The sequence below is a fragment of the Odontesthes bonariensis genome, chromosome 19, assembly GCF_027942865.1.
Source record: "Odontesthes bonariensis isolate fOdoBon6 chromosome 19, fOdoBon6.hap1, whole genome shotgun sequence".
NCBI lineage: Eukaryota > Metazoa > Chordata > Actinopteri > Atheriniformes > Atherinopsidae > Odontesthes > Odontesthes bonariensis.
Window position 1 is genome coordinate 6,512,439 of NC_134524.1, and position 22,597 is coordinate 6,535,035.

General features: G+C 40.5%; 1 protein-coding gene across 2 annotated transcripts in view; it reads left to right on the top strand.

Moving 5' to 3' along the window:
- rin1b (Ras and Rab interactor 1b) overlaps positions 1 to 22,597 on the top strand; it is a 61,884-nt gene that overhangs the window by 23,227 nt on the left and 16,060 nt on the right. Inside the window, exons 2-8 of one of the 2 annotated variants that reach the window (XM_075451276.1) lie at positions 8,195 to 8,338; positions 8,524 to 8,638; positions 11,729 to 11,801; positions 13,289 to 13,380; positions 17,364 to 17,545; positions 18,608 to 18,892; positions 20,446 to 20,986. In XM_075451276.1, coding sequence (XP_075307391.1) covers positions 8,195 to 8,338; positions 8,524 to 8,638; positions 11,729 to 11,801; positions 13,289 to 13,380; positions 17,364 to 17,545; positions 18,608 to 18,892; positions 20,446 to 20,986 — 1,432 coding nt within the window. The remainder of the gene's footprint in view (positions 1 to 8,194; positions 8,339 to 8,523; positions 8,639 to 11,728; positions 11,802 to 13,288; positions 13,381 to 17,363; positions 17,546 to 18,607; positions 18,893 to 20,445; positions 20,987 to 22,597) is intronic. The other variant, XM_075451277.1, reaches the window with a different exon arrangement.

The following is a 22,597-nucleotide window of genomic DNA, read 5'->3' on the forward strand; positions in this document are numbered from 1 at the left end:
GCACTGAAAGGATCGGATAATTGGCTAAATTACAAGAAGACTGAGTTGAGCAAGGGTAATTATCCTTGGATATATGGCGGAATGAATCGAATCAGAGGCACAAAGCGTGTCATACCCCGGTATGATAGGTGGCGCTGTACCCATTCCAACTGTTGCTAATAGAGCCACTTCCTGTTGACCTCTTCACCACCAACAACAACAACAACAACAACAACAAACTCAGGCATTGGAGAAAGATGGAGAACGCAGAGCCAGATGAAGCTACGTCCCTCTACATTTGGTCTGTGATGAGCTGCTTGTTGCACAAACTCGATGCCCAACGGAGCATTCTCCATCGCGTTGTTTGTTTCTTTCTGACGGCGACAACAACAGGAATATCGTCTCCTTTGACTTCCGGGTCACGACCCCGGGAAAAAATCTGGAGCATGCGCCGAACACAAAGTCTAATTCACCACGTGCTTCAGCGTCTACAACAGAGATACTCACTATTTTTTTCACCAGAGCCACATTGGCAGCAAAATCAAGGGCAGAGACACTTTTACCACAACATCCTAAGTTCCCCTTTTGCAAATATGCATTTCTACATATAAAACATCCCACAAAAAAAGAAACAACACAGCCAATACATTTTCAATTCAGACCACATTGACCTTAATACTGGGATGAGCGGAAGCTGGCGTGCATGTCCTCGACTTTCTTCATGTTGTATTTGTAGTTTGTTGTTGTAATCATAGTGAGACATTCAGGATGAGTATGGTTTTTGTGCTGGTTTTTGCCCTTTTTTAATTAAAAACCGATCCATTGTGCCTGCATCTCGCGCCGGCTAAAGGAGCTAGCGTGCTCTACGGTCCAGTGTGACGGTGGTTTAAGCGGGCTGCGTTGCCAGGTTTAACAGTGTGCCCCCTTTAGGAAACACCATTAAGCCTTAATTAATACTTAATACAAATACTTAATACTGTGCAGTATTCGCTGTGTGTTATTTGAAAAAATTTATTGTTATTGTTACCATATTGTTATAAGCTACTATGTGAGTGCGAGCCGCCAATTAAAGCTTGAGGAGCCGCTCAATGAGTATCTCTGGTCCACAAGCACGTTTAATTTGACTTTCAACCCAGTTATCTTGGGGTCTTAATCCGATCGCAAGTAACTCGATCCGATTTCTTGTCAGATTAAGGTGTCTACATGCACTTAATAACTCAATCTGATTGTAATTTAGCTAATAATCCGATCCTTTCAGTGCCATGTAACCCCACTGAGTAAGTCAACAGTTGGGCTGTGATATCTCACTTGAGTTTTGACCCCACAAACTCTCTAAAATTCCTCTTAAACTCCCAACAGAATCCTCCACCCGGGCTCAGTCCTGCCTTTACCCTCTGCTATTCCTCCATTAGACGAGCTGCACTAACTGCCTGTTCATGCACCTCTTGTGCGTTTAGCAGCATCAGATGTTCTGAACCATCCAGCCGCCCTCAGGTGCACAAACACCCTGTCAGACACGCAGCACTTTCTAACTCTCCTTCGGCTCATTACATTTCCAATCTGCCAGCTGAACTGCATGGCAGCTTTCATTTTCAGCCCAGGCTTTTCTCTCCTCTTTTCATTATTCCCTCTTTTATCTTTCTCCTCTGTTTCTCCATTAATGCCTCTCTTTCTCCTGAATTACATAAGTCTTTCAGCGTGTGTGGGCAGCGTTGCATTTTATGTAAGGCAGACCTGGAAATGACTAGTGAAGCACTGGGGTCTTGCTCCGAGGTTTGTTTTCTTCTTCTTTCTCTCTGCAGGTCTTGTGGCCTGGTGCGCTTGTGTGCGCGCTCGGGTCATCAGACTCTGTTTCTGCGTGGTGGTTGTATGCAATGAGGTGACTTTAAGAGCCCACTCACAGTCATAAATACACATATTCACATACACACACACACGGCACATGTTGGGATGCACATCTTTAAATTAAAGCGATGTGATGTGATTTGCTCAGACGGCTTTATTTATGCAGTTTACAACTAAAACGGGGACGAATCTGACGCCTGAAACTGACTTTGGCTGTGTTTGAAACCGCCTACTTCTCCTACTACTCCCACTACTCCTACTAACTTTAACTTTTTTTAAGTTCCCGGATGCATACTAGATTCTCTGAAATGTTGGGTATGCATCATGAGGTTACTACTCATACTCAAACTACCCAAGATGCAACGTAACGTGACGTCGCCGATCGTCATTTCCTGTCAAAACGTCAGTTTCAAGCTAGCTACAACGAGGGTAGGTTCACTTCCTGTTTTCAAAACAAAAGCACCAATTGTATCGTAATGGCTTTCCCTATGATAAAAGGCAACGGGTATTTTATTTTGTGAAAATAACCGGAAGTGCGTTACTCACTGCGGCTAGCTTAAGTAGCGCCGAATTCGTGGGAACAGAATTGTAAATAGCCGGTATTTTGTCAGGTTTTCAACACGTTGGGGATCTAAACGACTACTTTCTCGCCTGAAAATGTTTAAATTTCGGTTTTGGCTCGGGCAGGAGCGAAATGCATTGTGGGTAAACGCTCTGCATACCGTCTGATCGATTTGTCTGTGTTCGAAACCGCATACTACACACTTGCAAACTACATACTTCCATTCTGTATACTGATCGATCAGACAGTATACAGAGTGTTTACCCACAATGCATTTCGCTCCTGCCCGAGCTGCCTGAAGCTGATTTCACTTAAGCTCTAAACTCTGTAAACTTTAGCAACATTAGAAACATTTTCAGGCGAGAAAGTCAAGGATTTAACATAACAAAACCTCAAACTAACAAACCAAACTGACCTGACACACAACAAACAAAGGGGACTTAAATACTGGCTGATCAGACCATAGCGACACACTGAGGAAGGGGGAAGGGAAACATCTACACAAATCTAACTAACAAAACTAACTAAACACAGTTAGCTTAAGAATTAACTTAAATGACTAATAACTAAACAAAGTTTACAAAATAAGCAAATCACAAAAGCAAAGAGAACTGATGCAAAAATTAGAATGAAGACTCCATAGTCTTCCCCCATGGAACTCCAGATGGTATCACCCAATCAGCCAATCAGTCAATCTGGGATTGGAGTGTGCCAGCCAGGGTCCAAGGTACCCCCCCCCGACAGCACCAGCAAAAGAAAGCACAACAAATTAAGTATTTGACTAAATTAAACATACAAAAGCTAACTAAATGTGCGCGCTATAACTACAACTAATGTATTTCAATATTGTCAAATGAAAATAAACAACCCATATATCTGTGCTACAGTAAGCGTGCGTGTGGAAACTCAGAGTGAAAAAGTTTTGTTGTGTGGGTTCACATGGTTTTAAATTGATATATTTTCATGTTTTTTTGTATTTTAACTTATTCTTTGCGTTTTAGTCTCTTGGTATTATGTGTCCACCCTCAGTGCTCTGGTTTAGTTCCTTGGTTTAGTCTCTGTTCTGTGGTTTGGTTCAGGTCTTTTTGAGTTGTGAGCTTTATTATTTGTGTATTCTGTTTAGTTCCTTTCTGTTTTCAGTCTTTGGTTGAGTTTAGTTTCCCTCTAATCTTGTCATCACCCCTAGATTTCTCCTCAGGTTTCTCGGCCTCTTGACCACTCATCTTTGGTACTCTCCCCTCGGCTCCCTGTGTTCTCCATCCCATAGTTGTCCTGTCCTGTTGCTTCTTTGTGCTCGCCTCCAGCCCTCTTTGGGTCCTTCATCATTTTCTTTCACCACGGATCAAAGCACAGGTTGTATCCTGTCTCCGTCTCAATGACAGCTGGGTTAGACTCTAGCCGTACCGCAGCCCTGAATTAGACGAAGCGGGTATAGAAAATGAATGGGAGGATGGATAAAGTGTTGTTTTACCTTTTAACTGCAAGCATGAGGCAAATGTTTTAGCGTGAAGATAAATCTATTATGATTCATGTGAACGGAGTAAAAAATCCCAACGCGAATGACTGAAGGCATCAGATATTTATTAATCTGGGGAAAAGAGCAGAAATTAGTTCTTTACATCACGAAAAGGGCATATTGTACGAACCTGATACTTTAAATGGTGCGACAGTAAAATGATTTAAGATAAAATTAGTCTGCTGTGTCAGTCAGTCAGTTAAATATCTTATTATCTCGGTACCAAATAACAAAAACAAAGCACAAATTTAAGTTTGTGAGTGTCTTTTGATATAAATTTCAAATTCATTTCATAAATATTGTATCAATTTATCATTATTAGAAAGTCTTATGACCATAAAAGTTTGTAAAAATGATGACAGCCCACCGACTTCATTCATTTTTAGGCATGCGTGACTCAAGCTTTTCCAGAATAAAGGTGATGAAACTCTATTTTTAACACGCCAATGTTTTGTTTGTTTGGGTTTTTATTGCTTTAATGAAGCTATATTTAAAACGAATATTAGTGTAGGAGTCCGACATCAAAACTGGCCTCGACCTGAATATATTTTCTCCACACGTAGGCTGAATCTTTCCAAAGAAGCCCATCTGTAAGGCTCCTACATGCATGCATCTGTCCTGAAAAGATATTTCTATGATGGCCTTTTAAAAATGTTGTTACCAGGTAATAATCTGAGAGGATGAATAAGACCCCATCGATTAAACATTGAGAAGTTCTTCCTGGGTTTAGTTTTTAGGGGAGGAGGAGCTCCTCAGTCTTGCACCTGTCAGCACAAACCTTTAATTATTGCATAACACCGACCCTCACATGTGATTAAAATCTCCTCCACTTGATTCCCAACCTCTCGTGTGCTGTTTACCGTTGGCTGTTAATGGTGCTGCAGAGCTCAGATTGGAGCATAGATTTACCCGTTTCCCCTGGAGAAGAGGACGGTTATCTAACAGGTGACGAGGGGTGGTGAAAAAATGTGAGTTTGGTGTTCATATTTCTCCCTCTGAAGTCACAGAGACGTGCCGCTGCATCGGAGATCTGCTTTTCTGCTCACGTAAAAAAGAGAGAAACGACTGATAATCGAGCCATTTTTCTTCTTTTCTGAAAAAAGTGAAGACGCGTTTAGAAAATAAATGAATAAAAAAACAACTTCCTGGAAATAAAACACCCCTGCGCCCTGGAGAAACCTGTCACCCTTTGGCAGAGAGTGTGCTCTGCTGTGTGTGTGTGTGTGTGCATCTAACCTGTCAGAAAAAGGGTGTTTCACTGAGTGGGAATGCCTGGTAGGATGTGTAGGCCCGGGTTGCCACGGCAACCATCTGCTGCTACGCTGGCAAGCGTTGGTACCGGGCAGCCCACGCAGTGTGACATCGAGCAGCGAGCCAATCTTAGAGAGAGGAACTAAAGCTGTGAGTGAATGTTTAACGTTACAGAGCCAAAAATAAGCCGAAAGACGCCCAGTTCAAACTGATTAATCTTCGGTTTTTAGTGCACGTGAGGGCGCCTTTAGGTCAGAGAGCGTGCGCTCAGTTCAATCCTTTTTTTTTTTTTACGGTGGAGACTGACGCAGGAGAGTGTGTGTGCAGCACTCAAAACCCAGAACAGCACTTTGGCAGAGCGTAGAATGAACAGAAGGACGTAAAACTGCTTAAAATGTTCAACAGCTGAGAGATAAGTCGGTTAAAGTCACTAAAGTTACGTCAGCTTGGTGTAGCATAGGAGTTAAGAGGCTAACTGCCAGTTCCAAACTGTCTGTAAACACCCGAGAGCACACAAGCACACAGGTGACAATAATGATTAATATACCGGTGCAATATATAACAGTAGCTCTGGTTATATCGTGTCTTTATTTGCATAATTTTGAGATTTTTCTTTGCTGTCTTTGGATAATCTGTTATTAATTTGCACGTGTGAGCCGCTAACTGAGCTTTCCAAAGCACCGAGCAATGCCTGGAAAGAGAACCCAGATCCAGATGTGCTCAAAAGGAGACGTCCAGGATGCAGAGAAGGAACAAAATGGAGAAAAAGGAGGAGGAAGTTTAAATCATTTCTTTTACATTAATTTACTCAAATAGTGGCCAGGAAATGAACAGAAACAGACATTTAATTATAATTTCTTGTATAACAATTAATTTCCAACTACATTTGTATGATTTTGACAGCCATATTAAGTATTTTATGTCGTTTTTGAAGCATTTTGGTCATGAGACACCTTTTATTTCTTTATATTTTGCATCCAAGCAGCTTAATTGATCTTCAGCAATAGTTTCAACACTTTCTGAAGGTCTTTCAACGTTTTTCTTTGGACATTTTCTGCCTTTTCACTCATCTTCAGTCCAGATTTTTCTTTGTTAAGCCACTTAACTCTGACCTATGAACCATTCAGGCAGGAAAAAGGCTCCTAACTCAAGGGATGAACCAGTGTTGTGTCCAACTTAGCAAAGGAGCCATTTTAAACTGGATCTTTAGGCACTTTGTTCCCAGCAGCCTGTCACAGAGACACATCATTTGTTCCCATTTCTTTAGCTGCATCTGTGAAAAACAGCTTCATAGTTTAAACTTTTTTGTATATTTACGTTAAAACTGCTTTCAGTTACCAAAAGAGTCAAATTAATATAAGAAATTCGGTTTTAAAAAATAAAAATCCCCAAAAAATGAATGTTATCACGTCTAAAAGTAGAAAAGTAGGAAAAAACGACAATAATAAGAATTATATGTTATTCAACATCAAGAAAAAGTAAATAAGATTCACTTTTAAGCTTAAAAATTAATATAAGATATAATCTAATGACTAATTATGGAACAATTAATATAAATTAAATGATTAAACTGCTTTATGCCACCAGAAATGAATAATCTAGAAGCTCTTTGTGGGTTTTAGACTGGAATTAAGATTTGTTCCCATTTCTTTAGCTGCATGTGTGAAAAACAGCAAAGATAACACAGTGTGACAGACAGAAAACAGGATTTCTGCAGCAACAAGGTGATTCCCAAAGAGCTGTTAGCTGAAAACTTGGCATATCTCAGCATGGTGTGCAGTGTGTCCTTAAAACATTTGAGGAAACTGGACAAGTGGAGGACAGAAGAAGAAGAAGTGTCCGGCCTGAAGAACTATCTACAGCAGGTGAACAGGATCTGAAAGTGATGTCCTTAAGAAAGAGGAAAACATCCAGCAAAGACCTGACACAGGAGCTGAGAGATGCATCTGGACCTTCAGCTGATCCATCTGCTGTTGGCCCAAGCCTCATCAGAAATGGGCTCCATGGAAGGGTGGCTGTCAGGAAGCCGTTCTTAAGGAAGGGAAACAGGGAGAAAAGGCTGAGCTGGGCCAAAGGACACAAGAAGTGGGCTGAAAATCAGTGGCAGCAGGTCTGATGGAGGGATGAATCCTCCCCAGAGCCCGGAGCTCAACATTACTGAAGCAGTGTGGGATCATGTTGGCAGAGAACGCAACAAAAGGCAGCCCACATCCAAAGAAGAGCTTTGGGATGTCCTTCAAGAAGCCTGGAGAACTATTCCTGAAGACTCCTTAAAGAAAGGACAGAAAGCTCGTCTGAGAGGGTTCAGGCTGTGCTGGAGGAGAAAGAAGCTCAGAGCAGATACACTGGAAAAAATCTAAATCTTACCAAGTATATTTGTCTCATAGAGTATCTCATTACACTTAATATAAGACAAAACTGCCTAACAAGTACCATTTCAGCCAGATATAGGGACTTGTTTTAATACAATACATCTGGAATATCTTGTTAAATGAAAAAGTCTTGAAAACAAATTGTTTTGAGTCACATATCATATGAGACAAGCTTTTTTTTTTTTTACATTTGAAGATGTTTTTAAGCTAATTTCAAGATCACTTTTAACTCAAAAGTCCTAAATATCACATCTTATTTCAAGAAATCTTGACAAGCCGATTTTCACTAGTTCCATTGGCAGATTTTTTTGCTTATTTCAAGCAAAAACGTCTCGTATTTGTTGTTTTTTTACTTATTTTTGGAGGGGCATTTTTTCCAGTGTATTCACTTTAAAGCTGCTCAGAACTGAACAAACTCTGTTTCTGCCTCATATTCTGTATTTCTATTGAAATTTGCTCATCCTTCAAAAACATGCTGCAACAATTTCCTTTCACCGACGGTGACGGAGGATGTTTAAAAGGGTAATTCTGTAGGTTTTACTCACGATGCAAAAACGTTTGAGCTATAATGAAGCTACTCCACAACCATAAAGCTGACAGAGATCAAAATAAATAACTCAGATTGAACAGATCTGGTCATGTGACGGTTGTCCTGTGTGTGTGTTGCAGATGCAGGAGGCGGGCCGTACCCAGCGAGGCTCTCAGCGGGCTTTCAGCGTCCTGGATCGTCTGCTGCTCACGCATCCCGTGTGGCTGCAGCTGTCGCTCAGCCAGGACTCCGCCCTCTACGTCCTCCTCAGAGAGCCTGTGGGGGTGAGGATCAATCTGTCACATCAGCGGCTAAAAACTTCACTTTTCCTTTGAAAATAAGGGATTACATCCTATGTTTTTTGGTTATATGGGGCGAAAATGATTAAAGCTGACAATAAACAAAAAAAAAAACTTTTTATCCAGCTGTTATTTTGTCATTTATTCTTGTTTCTCTGACGGTTTCTTAGACGTTTTTGGTGCGTAAATGCAGCTCCAGCCAGAGGAAGGTGCTGTGTTGGAGGGTGACGGCGGACAGATGTGCCTCCTCTGTTAAAGAGTGCCTCATCTGTGAGGAAGACTCCAGTGAGTATGAAATGAACAACATTAGCATGTTTTATTCACCTAAACAATACAATTTTCTTATTTAAAGGGATAGTTTGCCTCTTTTGACATGAAGCTGTATGACATCCCATATCAGCAACATCATTTATGAACATGTTCTTACCCCCTGCTGCGTCCTGTGAGCAGAGTTCCAGCCTCGTTTTGGCGTTGACGAAAGTAGTTCCGGCTAGTTGGCTGGGGTTTAAAAAATAAAGCGTTTTGCTTCTCAGAACAATATGCGTTCAACAGAGTAATACATTTGCATCACAAAATCCTTCTCCAGGAAAAAGTCAGACCTCACAATCGCTTGGCCCTATTTTTGCCTCCCTTCTTATCAATGCGTTCAGCCACCTAGCGATAGCTGCACCTGTTACGGTGTTTACTGCTCGGTCTGCACTTCGGTCTGCACGGTTTACACAGCAGGCAGTGATACGAAGGGAGAGAAAATAGTGCAAAACTATTGTGAGGTCTGACTTTTTCTGGATGGACGATTTTGTGATGCAAATGTATTACTCTTTTGAACGCATATTGTTTTGAGAAGCAAAACGCTTTATTTTTTAAACCCCAGCCAACTAGCCGGACTACTTTCGTCAACACCAAAACGAGGCTGGAACTCTGCTCACAGGACGCAGCAGGGGGTAAGAAAATGTTCATAAATGATGTTGCTGATATGGGATGTCATACAGCTTGATGTCAAAAGAGGCGAACTATCCCTTTAAGTACATTAAAGTAGCTTGTTTAGAGTCCTTATCATTGATCTAATTCCCTCATTTTCAACTGTTATGATTGGAGACGTGTCTTTAGCCAAGTTACAGGTGATGGCAGATGTTATGTCTCAGCACCACTGGGATCGCCATGGAGATGCACTGTGTAACGTCTCATTTATGGATGTTTGTTTGGTTTTCTGACAGATTCTTTCAGGTATCTTTGTCCTCAGGGGTCATCGTGTACTGTAGCTTGAGGTGAAGATTGGTGTTATTCAAAAGTTCCACTCTGGGAGATGTTCTCTGTTTTTTCGGACCACCGGGATTCTTCGCTGCTTCTTGAACTCGGTCGCTCTGTTTAGCTCGACCTCCTTGTTATACGGAAGGTATCGAAGTGGTGATGGAGTTTTAAGGGTTGTTGGAAAGTAAGTCGGTGAGAAAGTGTAATTTACATGCAAGCGAATCATTAGAAATTGGATCCCATGTGTGTGTGGATTGAGACTGATAACCTCTCACTGGAGGGTTTGGAGAAAATAGTTCCTCTAAGTAATTTTGTTAAGGTGGACTGTTAAATTGCCCAGAAAAGCTAATAATTATTAGCTCGTAAATGTCGTTTTTATTGTTCAGGAATGCTTAGTTCATAATATACAGTCGGGATGTCCCGATCCGATTGGTGATTAGTAATCAGGGGTCGATCACGCGGTTTCAGACTCGATCAGAATCGGATGTTACATCCCGATCAGGGATCGGATATACTATTAGGGCTGGGCAACGATTAAAATGTTTAATCTAATTAATCACGATTAATCGCATTAACTCGCCCAAGACACCGCGGTGAAGTTGGTTTGATATTGGATATTCGACAGATATTCACAATAAGGAAATAAGTCTTTTTTTCCCAATACCTCCCAAGCCATGTGACCTAGTGACTCCAAACCAATGCAGAATAGTTCTCCTATTTAGTACCAACCACGCACACCTTTTTTAAAGCCAATTGTATGCACATTCTATTTTATATGATTTTATTTAAGGAAAAGCCATTATTTCCTATAGGGAATGGTCTCTATAAAATACAATGTGCATACAATTGGCTTTAAAAAAGGTGTGTGTGGTTGGTACTACACAGGAGAACTATTCTGCATTGGTTTGGAGTCACTAGGTCAAATGGCTTGGGAGGTATTGAAAAAAAGAGACCATTCCCTATATGAAATAATGGCTTTTCCTTTAAAAAAAATCATATAAAATAGAGTGTGCATACAATTGATGTAAATAAAAGGTGTGCGTGGTTGGTACTACATAGGAGAACTATTCTGCATTGGTTTGGAGTCACTAGGTCACATGGCTTGGGAGGTATAGGAAAAAAAAGACACCTTATTTCCTTATTGTGAATATCTGTCGAATATCCAATATCAAACCAACTTCACCACGGTGCCCAAGACTTACAAGCAGCAAAATAAAAATGTCTCAACTCGAGGATGGTGTTTGCAGCCAATGATTTCTCTGTGAAACTGTGACTCTGCGTCTCTACTCGTCATTTACCGTGAGACGCCGAATGCAGATGTCAACAACACTCAACTGTCAGAGCGTTTTCAGAAGCCGGATCACAGTCATTATCAGCCTCATCAGTCAAACCCGAGACGTTATCATCTCTGCAGCGAAGCTAAAGCTCCACACACTGCAACAAGCCAGCTATCAAAAACAAGAAAAAAAAGTACAAAAATGAGGTGTATTTTGCTTAAAAATAGCAAAATTATCTGCCAATGGAACAAGAAAATGTGGCTTGTCTAATCTAATCTCAATTAACCCACAAATACCTTAGAATTAGTGATTTTAACTAATAACAAGTACATTTTTTTTTTTATTCTAATAAAATACACGTGGCCTATTTTCTCAATATATTGTAAAATATTCTTGAGTTAAGTAAATGCTAGAGCCATTATCTTGACATAGTGGTATGCACTGGGCCTTATATTTCTTGAAACCAGCTTTGAAACTGTTGATATTCTAGCTTCAAGCATGTACTTACTCAAAACAGGTCATAACATCTCAGTAACAAGCTGTAATATCTCATTTAGATAATTAAGGACAGAAACACTTCAAACAAGTGAAACAGTCTAACATGAAAACTGCTTACTGAGAAGAACTATCTTATTGGACAAAAAAATAAGCATATATCCCTTTGATCTAAGATATTTCTTTTTTCCTTAGATTTCACTTTTTGCAGTGCAGACGCCTGTTTTTCTCTGTCGCTCACACACTCACCGGGTGGAACAGAGAGGACGGGTCCTCCGTATTATTTTTGACGTTTCCTGGTAAAAGTGCCTCCACAGCTGTCAATCAGACTCTCTTCTGTCTGTTCTATTACAAGCATTCGCCTTGGAGAGCTCGGCACTCAGCTTCCCCGACTTGTGTCGCCTGGTGGCCTTCTACTGCATCAGCAGGTAATGTATTGTATCGCTTAATACCAACCCGGTCTCACAGAAAAGCAGGATGCAGCCACATCATGGGAAACCATGTATTCAAGCTGTCAAAGCTGAAGTCTGTGCCGTCCATCACGGCTTTGTGTTTTTTACTAGATTCAAGAGCCAGTAATCCCTTAAAAGGATGTTTTTATTTGATAAGTTATCACAGGGTCACCGTACATAGTTTATAACGTGTAAATCAGAGATGAGACAGAATACAAAAACAGCCTTCCAAAGCAGAGCTACTCGAAGGCACTCGTGGCAGTCGGATGTGTAGCTTCCAACCTCCGAGTGTGGACTTTTTGAGCTATTAAACAGTTAATATGTGACTATTTCTCAAAATGCTCCATTAATATGGTATCTGAGGAGTTATTTTCATGTTCAGTTGCAGAAAAAGACGCCAAAATCATGTCTTTGGACTAGGGCTGGGCAACGGGAAAAAAAATGTAATCTAGTTAATCACATGATTTCCCTGATTAATCACGATTTATCGCATTTGTACGCAAAATCCCAAAAATGAATCCAAAAGTAGTGTACAGCTTTTAGCATTTAGTTTTATTTTAAATGTGCTGCCATATGAATGAAAGTGCCATAACATTTGTTGAGCAAACACACTTTTAACATCAGCATCTTTCTGTAGTTTTTATGTAGAAGCCTCGCTCCACTGTCTGTTTCCTTGAATGACTTGCTGCTATCAGTTGTGTGTTTTGCCTTTAAGTGATATTTTAGACTGGAACTACTACGCTGAGAAGACAATTCAACTTGGCAGTGTTTACAGATGACTTTGGTTCTGTCGACTCCGCCGTCTGGAAGAACTTTAAAATGAAAATGGCCGAGTAAAAGTTCCGTACCCTTCTCCATGTTTGGTGGATCCGCCGATTACTTTCTTTTCCTGTTCCACAGCAGACAGCAGCAGACTTTTACAAAATAAAAGCCTGTGAGCAACAGACTTTTACAAAATAAAAGCCTGTGAGCAACAGACTTTTACAATAATAAAATCTGCGTTGACGCGCCATAAAATATTTATCGGCGTTGAATAATTAACAAGTTAACGCGATAATAACGAGTTAACTCGCCCAGCCCTACTTTGGACATAAAATTATGTAGATAAATTGACTAAACTCACATGCTATTGTCCGCATGTGGAGATTTTCATGATTTTTTTTTGGAAGGCATGTTAATTAACTCAACAACTCTGCACAAAAGCCTGACTTTAATCCCATCTGGCACCTTTAAGATAAGTGAATCACGGACTTTACCTGGACTTTGTTTTTTATTCTTTTTAGCAGCCAGGATCCAAAATGTGATGCCTGAAAACACAAAAGTGTGGCTGTGTAGCAGCAGATTGTCGTGCTTTACGAATGAGTTGTTTCACATTTCTATGCAATTTTTAGATGTTCATCTACAAATAAAGTAGTTTGTGTAGCCGTAACCAGTGTTATATATTGTTTTTCTCTCATCTCCAGGGACGTGTTGCCTTTTCCTCTGCAGCTACCGGAGGCCATTGCTGAAGCCACCACACACAGGCAGCTGGAGGCCATCTCACACATGGGACAAGGTCAGTCATCACCAGGGATGTACGTAGTTCTGATCCATCGATACCGATACTACTTTACTGCTTAATCATATTTTAACTACTGATTTTATCTGATTTTCATTTATTTTGTTTAAAATTTAAATCATGCTTTTTACTTCTACTGTTTTAATGTATCTGTAAAGCACTTTGAATCACCTTGTTGTTGAATTGTTGTGTACAAATAAACTTGCAATGCCTTACTTATCGATACTCTTATCGATTAATATCGGTATGTCGATAAGAGCATCTTATCGATATACCAATATAGATATCGATATACTCCTATATATAAGATATATATACTTATATATGCTATGCTATATAAATATATATATATATATATATATACTATACTTATACTATTATATAGTATATACTCTTATATATAAGATATATATACTTATATATGCTACATATATATATATATATATATATATATATATATATGCTATATATATATATATATATATTCGGATAAATGAGTCGGATAAATGATTCGGATAAATGATTCGGATAAACGATTCGGATAAATGATTCGGATAAATGATTCGGATAAATGATTCGGATAAACGAGTCGGATAAACGAGTCGGATAAACAATTCGGATAAACGAGTCGGATAAATGATTCGGATAAATGAGTCGGATAAATGAGTCGGATAAATGATTCGGATAAATGAGTCGGATAAATGAGTCGGATAAATGATTCGGATAAATGATTCGGATAAATGATTCGGATAAACGAGTCGGATAAACGAGTCGGATAAACAATTCGGATAAATGAGTCGGATAAATGAGTCGGATAAATGATTCGGATAAATGATTCGGATAAATGAGTCGGATAAATGATTCGGATAAATGATTCGGATAAATGAGTCGGATAAATGATTCGGATAAATGAGTCGGATAAATGATTCGGATAAATGAGTCGGATAAATGATTCGGATAAATGAGTCGGATAAATGATTCGGATAAATGAGTCGGATAAATGAGTCGGATAAATGAGTCGGATAAATGAGTCAGATAAATGAGTCGGATATATGATTCGGATAACTGAGTCGGATAAATGAGTCGGATAAATGAGTCGGATAAATGAGTCGGATAAATGATTCGGATAAATGAGTCGGATAAATGATTCGGATAAATGAGTCGGATAAATGATTCGGATAAATGAGTCGGATAAATGAGTCGGATAAATTATTCGGATAAATTATTCGGATAAATGAGTCGGATAAATGATTCGGATAAATTATTCGGATAAATTATTCGGATAAATGAGTCGGATAAATGAGTCGGATAAATGAGTCGGATAAATGAGTCGGATAAATGAGTCGGATAAATGATTCGGATAAATTATTCGGATAAATGAGTCGGATAAATGAGTCGGATAAATGATTCGGATAAATGATTCGGATAAATGATTCGGATAAATGATTCGGATAAATGAGTCGGATAAATGAGTCGGATAAATGATTCGGATAAATGAGTCGGATAAATGAGTCGGATAAATTATTCGGATAAATTATTCGGATAAATGAGTCGGATAAATGAGTCGGATAAATGATTCGGATAAATTATTCGGATAAATGAGTCGGATAAATGATTCGGATAAATGAGTCGGATAAATGAGTCGGATAAATGAGTCGGATAAAGTCGGCCCACACTGGATCGCTTGGACCTTAACGCGGTCCAATCAATCTGATAAGTCGACTCGGCGCTGCGTCATCATCTATCGACGGCGGTGGTGTTATGATTACGCGGCGGTTAGGTAGACAATTAGACGTTCAAAAAGTACCTATGACAGCATCGTTTGGTACCGGTACTCGGTATACATCCCCAGTTGTCACTGACACTGACTTTTTATGCCACTCTCAAAATGACACGAGTCAGATTTGACTGTTTCCCATCAACATGTTGTTCACCGAATGATGAAATAAGCTTGGAACTGAGAACATATTTTCAGGGTGAGATCGCTAAAAGGAAACAAAAGTTGTAATTGTGATAAAAACCACAGCGACTGCCAGCTTGCATCTATTTTTACCCGGCAACATGTGCTGCTGTAGTGCAGCAGCAAAGAGCGAGGTGTGACTTCATGTTGCCGGATTATCATCGCTCTGCGAAATGAGTCGGCTCCAGTCAGCTGGAAGTGGAAACACAAACAAATTGTTGTGGTTTTTCCTCTTTTTTCAGTCTTCTTCTCAAAGCGAAACTATTGTGTTTTTCCCTCCTTTTCTGTCACATACTGTAAGTATATTGTTACAGTGCCGGATGTTTGCATCAAACGTGGCCAAACTTTCAAATAACGAGGCTAACTCTTTGTAAAAGTGAACCCTGTGAAGCCAGAAGTTCAAGCTCAAACAATCGGTTTCCAGCAGCTTTTCCAACCTTTATGCCAGTGATTGTCTGTTCAAAGCACACTCACAAAGTAAAACCAAAGCCGTGGTTTGTGACCCGTCTGATTTAAATGAATGTGTTGCTGCTTTGATGAAGCCTAATTTGATAAAGTTTCAAATAAATTTTTGAAATATTTTGTTAATGAATATTTCACGAGTAATATTTGTTGTCTTTGTCACATTGTATTTGGCATTAGTAAATAATAATGCACATTTACAGATATTTTACATGATATGAGTGATAACACATGTTATAAGGGCTATTTTGCACAATAGGAGGTTCTTGAGATTTTTACTTGTTATGCAAGTGAAAATAAACTAAATTAAAAATAAAATCCGAAATAAATCCGAAATAAAACTTAAAGGTAGGGTAGGAGATCCTGGATTTTGAGTCCAGCGAAGCTGCATTTTGAAAATACACAGGTAAAAAGTCCCAACCCTTTTCTTCACTTTCCCCCCGAAGGCACGCCTCTAGAGTACATGAACGAGCACGAAGGTGCACGAGCGCTGTTCTGACAGCAAGCATCGATCGTTGCCGTATTTAGTATTTAGTATATGCTAACTATACGTTTAATAATGCTAGGTGCTAGCCAAGCTGGCTCTAGTTTAGCTTCCTGCCAAGCTTCTGGACGCGTAATTCGTTCACGGAGCAGGGTACGTGCACAGGGGGGGGGGGGGGGGGGGGAGGGAGGAGCAGATTGCAGTTTGATAGACGCATCAGAATCCAATCATCGTTAACGGTCCGTTCAGTATGATCGGATAGTGTTTTTCCTGGATTGTACGTTCTAGAGGCCACTAAAACTTTTCATATTTGTGTCAAAACTTTTAATAAATTGGTTGCAATGGGGGTGTGAAGAGTATTTCAAGCAATATGTAAAAAAATGTTCCAGAAAAAGATCCCCTACCCCACCTTTAATTGCAGTGAGAAAGGTATGCGTGGGGTTACTACACTATTGTATTGAAGCACTCGACACGGCAATTGCAACAGTCTCAGGATTAAACGACTATTGTTTGGATAGGAAACAAAGTTTACACGTCTGTTTCCGCGAACCTCGCGGATTGCCGGACCCCTACAATCTGTGGATTGTCATTGGTTTTCACCGAACCGCGTCATAGCTCATTACCATAAAGTTAGCTTGAGTTTAATCGCTGGAATCCGCTCTGGTAGCTCAGTTAGCTCACCCTCCATAGAGAAATAATGATTTCCGGCGCTCAGGTAGCGTGGGTCGCTCTTGGTGTACACGCAGCATTACTTTGGTGTGCTTTGGGCACAAAAAGTTTGGGAACCACTGGGCTAGTGAGACCGAAACCTGTCTTCCAATTCATTGCATTTTTTTGTGGTAGAAGTATCGGCATCGGTACTCGGTATCGGCAAGTACTTAGATCCAAGTATCGGTATCGGTTTGAAAAAAAAGTGGTATCCCTGCATCCCTAAACATAACTTTGGTTTGAGAGGAACTTATTTTTCAATGATTCGACTGGCCAGGTTCAACACTTTTTCCCAAAAAGAGAGTTCATCCACATACTTATTGAATCCTTGAGTTTAAATCATCTGTCCTCCTGATTTCCGACCAGACTTCTGGAGCTTACCGAGTGCTTCAGACATCCAAAATGGACCGATGGGGCCGGCTGCATCGAGCAGCGGCAGCCAGGCCCATGTGGCGACGAACCAAGATCGATGTTCTCTGCTGAACCAAGGCACACAGGGCAAAGTCTGCTTCATCAACCCTCTCTTTCTGCAGCTGGAGGTTTGCAAGGTTAGTAGACAAAGTTGGTCTGCTTCTGCTTTATCTTAGATCAGTGATACTCACTATTTTTTTCACAACAGCCACATTGGCAGCAAAATCAAGGGAAGAGCCACTTTTACCACAACATACTAAAGTCCCCTTTTGCAAATATGCATTTCTTTTTCTACATATAAAACCAGATTTACCTTTAATACTGGGATGAGCGGAAGCTGGCATGCATGTGCTTGACTTTCTTCATGTTGTATTTGTAGTTTGTTGTTGTAATCATAGTGAGACATTCAGGATGAGCATGGTTTTTGTGCTGGTTTTTGCCCATTTTTAATTAAAAACTGATCCATTGTGCCTGCATCTCGCGCTGGCTAAAGGAAAATATCATTAAGCCTTAATTAATACTTAATAAAAATACCTAATACTGCAAAAATGCAAACTTAATACAAATACTTAATACTGTGCAGTATTTGCTGTGTGTTATTTGAAAAAATTTATTGTTATTGTTACCATATTGTTATAAGCTACTATGCGAGTGCGATCCACCAATTAAAGCTTGAGGAGCCGCTCAATGAGTATCTCTGGTCTGAGGCATCTCACGTGAAAAACAACAAATACAAGACGTTTTTGCTTGAAATAAGCAGAAAAATCTGCCAATGGAACTAGTGAAAATCGGCTTGTCAAGATTTCTTGAAATAAGATGTGATATTTGGGACTTTTGAGTTAAAAGTGATCTTGAAATTAGCTTAAAAACCTCTTCAAATGTAAAAAAAAACTTGTTTCATATGATTTGTGACTCAAAACAATTTGTTTTCAAGACTTTTTCATTTAACAAGATATTCCAGATGTATTGTCTTCAAACAAGTCCCTATATCTGGCTGAAATAGTACTTGTTAGGCAGTTGTGTCTTATATTAAGTGTAATGGGATATTTTGACTAGAAATGAGACAAATATACTTGGTAAGACTTTGATTTTTTTCTAGTGTGGGAGCTTCTGCTTCATCTTCTGTGACTCTGCTAAAGCTAAAGTTTTCCGGCGTTTTATCCTTCTTTGACTGTGAAACGCTGTTTGATCTTTTTCAGCAGCAGCAGCTGCAGAACACAAACCACAGTGCCTCCAATAAACGGCACCGCTTCAAGCGCAGCATGCGTCTCCGGCTCTCCGAGTCCTCCATGAATTTGTCCCTGGAGGGGGTCGGCTCCTATTCGCCTCCCCCATCGGTGGAGCAAACCGGAGGATCGGAGGGGCTCCACAGGGCCAACCCCCAGAGAAGGGTTCACGCAGGGGCCGGCGTGTTGAGGAGAACCCCGGCTGTGTCGCCCGGGTCAGCTGAGGAGGAGGACATGATGTCCGTCTATGTGCCACAAGTGAGTCTGAAGATGCTGATGATTATTTGAGAATATCTTCCTTTCTGTCCTTAACCGAGATGTGATTTTTGGTGCTTCCTGACTGCAGATGTTTTCCACCCATTTCTCTTTTTGACCTTGGGTTTTAATACATGTGTAGGTCGCTGTTCGAAAAGTAAAAGTCATATCCGAATAATTCTTGAACCGTGAGCTTCACAAGAGACGGCCGAAGCCAGCGGTGTAATTTTTATTCGGCTACTATGTATGGCTCGTTTTTTTTATGGCAGTTTTAAAAAATAAGTTTTCACGTGAATTTTATGATTTGGGGCGTTTATAATGGGCGGAATGTGAGCTGGAGGGCCGACTCTCTGCGCTCAGAGGCGATTTGTGAGAAATCTCTGAGGCAGAGCTCAATGAGTGTGACCTTGGGTGAAAGAGGACAAAAATACCTACGTTTTGAAGTAAAATTTGTCCAGATCGGTCAGATATTTTGGACATGAGAGGCATTTGATCGAGGAATTGTTTTTTTTATGAATTTTGAGTGAGGATTTGAGTGGGAGATCCACCTCAGCCAAATTTTAGTCTTCCTAGACACTGGAAAAAAATGCCCCTCCAAAAATAAGTAAAAAAACAACAAATACAAGACGTTTTTGCTTGAAATAAGAAAATAAATCTGCCAATGGAATTAGTGAAAATTGGCTTGTCAAGATTTCTTGAAATAAGATGTGATATTTAGGACTTTTGAGTTAAAAGTGATCTTTAAATTAGCTTAAAAACCTCTTCAAATGAAAAAAAAAAGCTTGTTTCATGTGAAATATGACTCAAAACAAGATTTTTTTCAAGACTGTTTTACTTAACAAGATATTCAAGATGTATTGTATTAAAACAAGTCCCTATATCTGGCTGAAATAGTACTTGTTAGGCAGTTGTGTCTTATATTAAGTGTAATGAGATACTCAATGAGAAAAATATACTTGGTAAGATTTAGATTTTTTCCAGTGAAACGTAAACGGCTGTTGTGTCAAAGCTGTATAATGTACACTGGAAAAAAATCAAAGTCTTACCAAGTATATTTGTCTCATTTCTAGTCAAAATATCTCATTACACTTAATATAAGACACAACTGCCTAACAAGTACTATTTCAGCCAGATATAGGGACTTGTTTGACGACAATACATCTGGAATATCTTGTTAAATGAAAAAGTCTTGAAAACAAATTGTTTTGAGTCGGATTTCATATGAAACAAGCTTTTTTTGACATTTGAAGAGGTTTTTAAGCTAATTTCAAGATCACTTTTATCTCAAAAGTCCTAAATATCATATCTTATTTCAAGAAATCTTGACAAGCCGATTTTCACTAGTTCCATTGGCAGATTTTTTGCTTATTTCAACGTCTATTATTTGTTGGTTTTTTTAACTTATTTTTGGAGGGGCATTTTTTCCAGTGTATCAACAAACCCTTTGGTTCAGTTAAAGTTCAGTGTTTCCTGTCACATATAAACTTTGAATGATGTCTTTGTGAGTTTGTGAACGCCAAAGAATGTTACATATGTTGTCCTCCATCTTGTCAAAGACCCCTGCCACGGCGGAGGAGCCTACCAAAGCCGAGCAGGAGCCCGGCATTGAAGTGGCCCTTCTGGCCCTGGAGCACCGCCCGGCTCCGTCTTTGGCCGAGCTCGACAGCAGCAGCTCCTTCAGCAGCATGGACGAGGACAACGACTCGGATTCAGATCAAGAGAGCGTCGCCCAGATCCAAACGCACGCGTTCCAGCGGCCGCCGCTCATTCGCTCCCGAGGACGCGGCGGGCTGCACCGTATGAGCGAGGCGTTCGTGTGTTTCTTCGCCCCGGACAAGCGGCTGACCCGACTGGTGGAGGAGCTTTCCAGAGACCGGCGCTCCGTCTTCGGGAGCATGGCTCAGGACTTCCTCCTGGAGCAGAAACAGGTGCTCAAGTCGCTGACCTCCTCTTCCTCGTCCTTGTCCTCGTCACGCGTGACCTCCGTGCAGCTTCTGCAGGGTCTGCGCCTCTTCCTGTCGCAGGCAAAGTGCTGCTTGCTGGACAGCGGAGAGCTGGAGCCTCCCATAGAAACTCTGGTGCCCGACAACGAGAAAGGTAAACAAACGAGAAAGTAGCCTGGGACTGTGGAGCGGGTTCTTTTTCAGTTTCTGCATTCGATGAGTCGAAATGAAGTGCGAAGGCTGTGTTCGAAACCGCATCCTTCTCCTACTAACTTTAACTTTTTTTAAGTTCCCGGATGCATACTAGATTCTCTGAAATGTTGGGTATGCATCATGAGGTTACTACTCATACTCAAACTACCCAAGATGCAACGTAACGTGACGTCGCCGATCGTCATTTCCTGTCAAAACGGCAGATTCAAGCTAGCTACAACGAGGGTAGGTTCACTTCCTGTTTTCAAAACAAAAGCATCAATTGTATGGTAATGGCTTTCCTTATGATAAAAGGCAACGGGTATTTTATTTTGTGAAAATAACCGGAAGTGCGTTGCTCACTGCGGCTAGCTTTAGTAGCGCTGAATTCGTGGGAACAAAATTGTAAATAGCCGGTATTTTGTCAGGTTTTCAACACGTTGGGGATCTAAACGACTACTTTCTCGCCTGAAAATGTTTCAAATGTTGCTAAAGTTTACAGAGTTTAGAGCTTAAGGGAAATCAGCTTCAGGCCGGCTGATTTCGGCTCGGGCAGGAGCGAAATGCATTGTGGGTAAACGCTCTGCATACTGTCTGATCGATGAGTATGCAGTATGGAAGTATGTAGTAGGCGGTTTCCAACACAGCCTGGGACTGTGGAGCGGGTTCTTTTTCAGTTTCTGCATCCGATGAGTCAAAATGAAGTGCGAAAGGCTGTGTTCGAAACCACATACTACATACTTGCATTCGGCATACTGATCGATCTGATCTGATCTGATTTTCAGGCGAGAAAGTAGTCGTTTAGATCCCCAACGTGTTGAAAACCTGCCAAAATACCGGCTATTTACAATTTTGTTCCCACGAATTCGGCGCTACTAAAGCTAGCCGCAGTGAGCAACGCACTTCCGGTTATTTTCACAAAATAAAATACCCGTTGCCTTTTATCATAGGGAAAGCCATTACGATACAATTGGTGCTTTTGTTTTGAAAACAGGAAGTGAACCTACCCTCGTTGTAGCTAGCTTGAAACTGCCGTTTTGACAGGAAATGATGATCGGCGACGTCACGTTACGTTGCATCTTGGGTAGTTTGAGTATGAGTAGTAACCTCATGATGCATACCTAACATTTCGGCGAATCTAGTATGCATCCGGGAACTTCTCGCTTACTAACTCAAAAAGGTCAGTAGGAGAAGTAGGAGAAGTAGGAGAAGTAGGAGAAGTATGCGGTTTCGAACACAGCCAGTCACTTCTCCTGACTTTGTATTAGAGGAAGATGTCTACATCCAGGTGACAGCCATGTTCCTACAGTAGCCCAGAGTGGACAAACCAAACACCTAACCCAAACCCCCAGTCAGAGCATCAAAGAGCTTCTTATTTCCTGCTGCTCAGACACAAATTAAATGGATTACTCACAGAAGTTCCTTCAGCGAGCTGAAACAGATTTTATCAAAGATTAAATGTGCTCAATTTGAATAATAACAGAGCGTAAAAACTCTGTTTGCTTTGGGTGATTTAACTCTTACTGTTCAGTTTCAGTGCCTGTAAGTTCCTGCCATGCTAAAACCTAAAAGC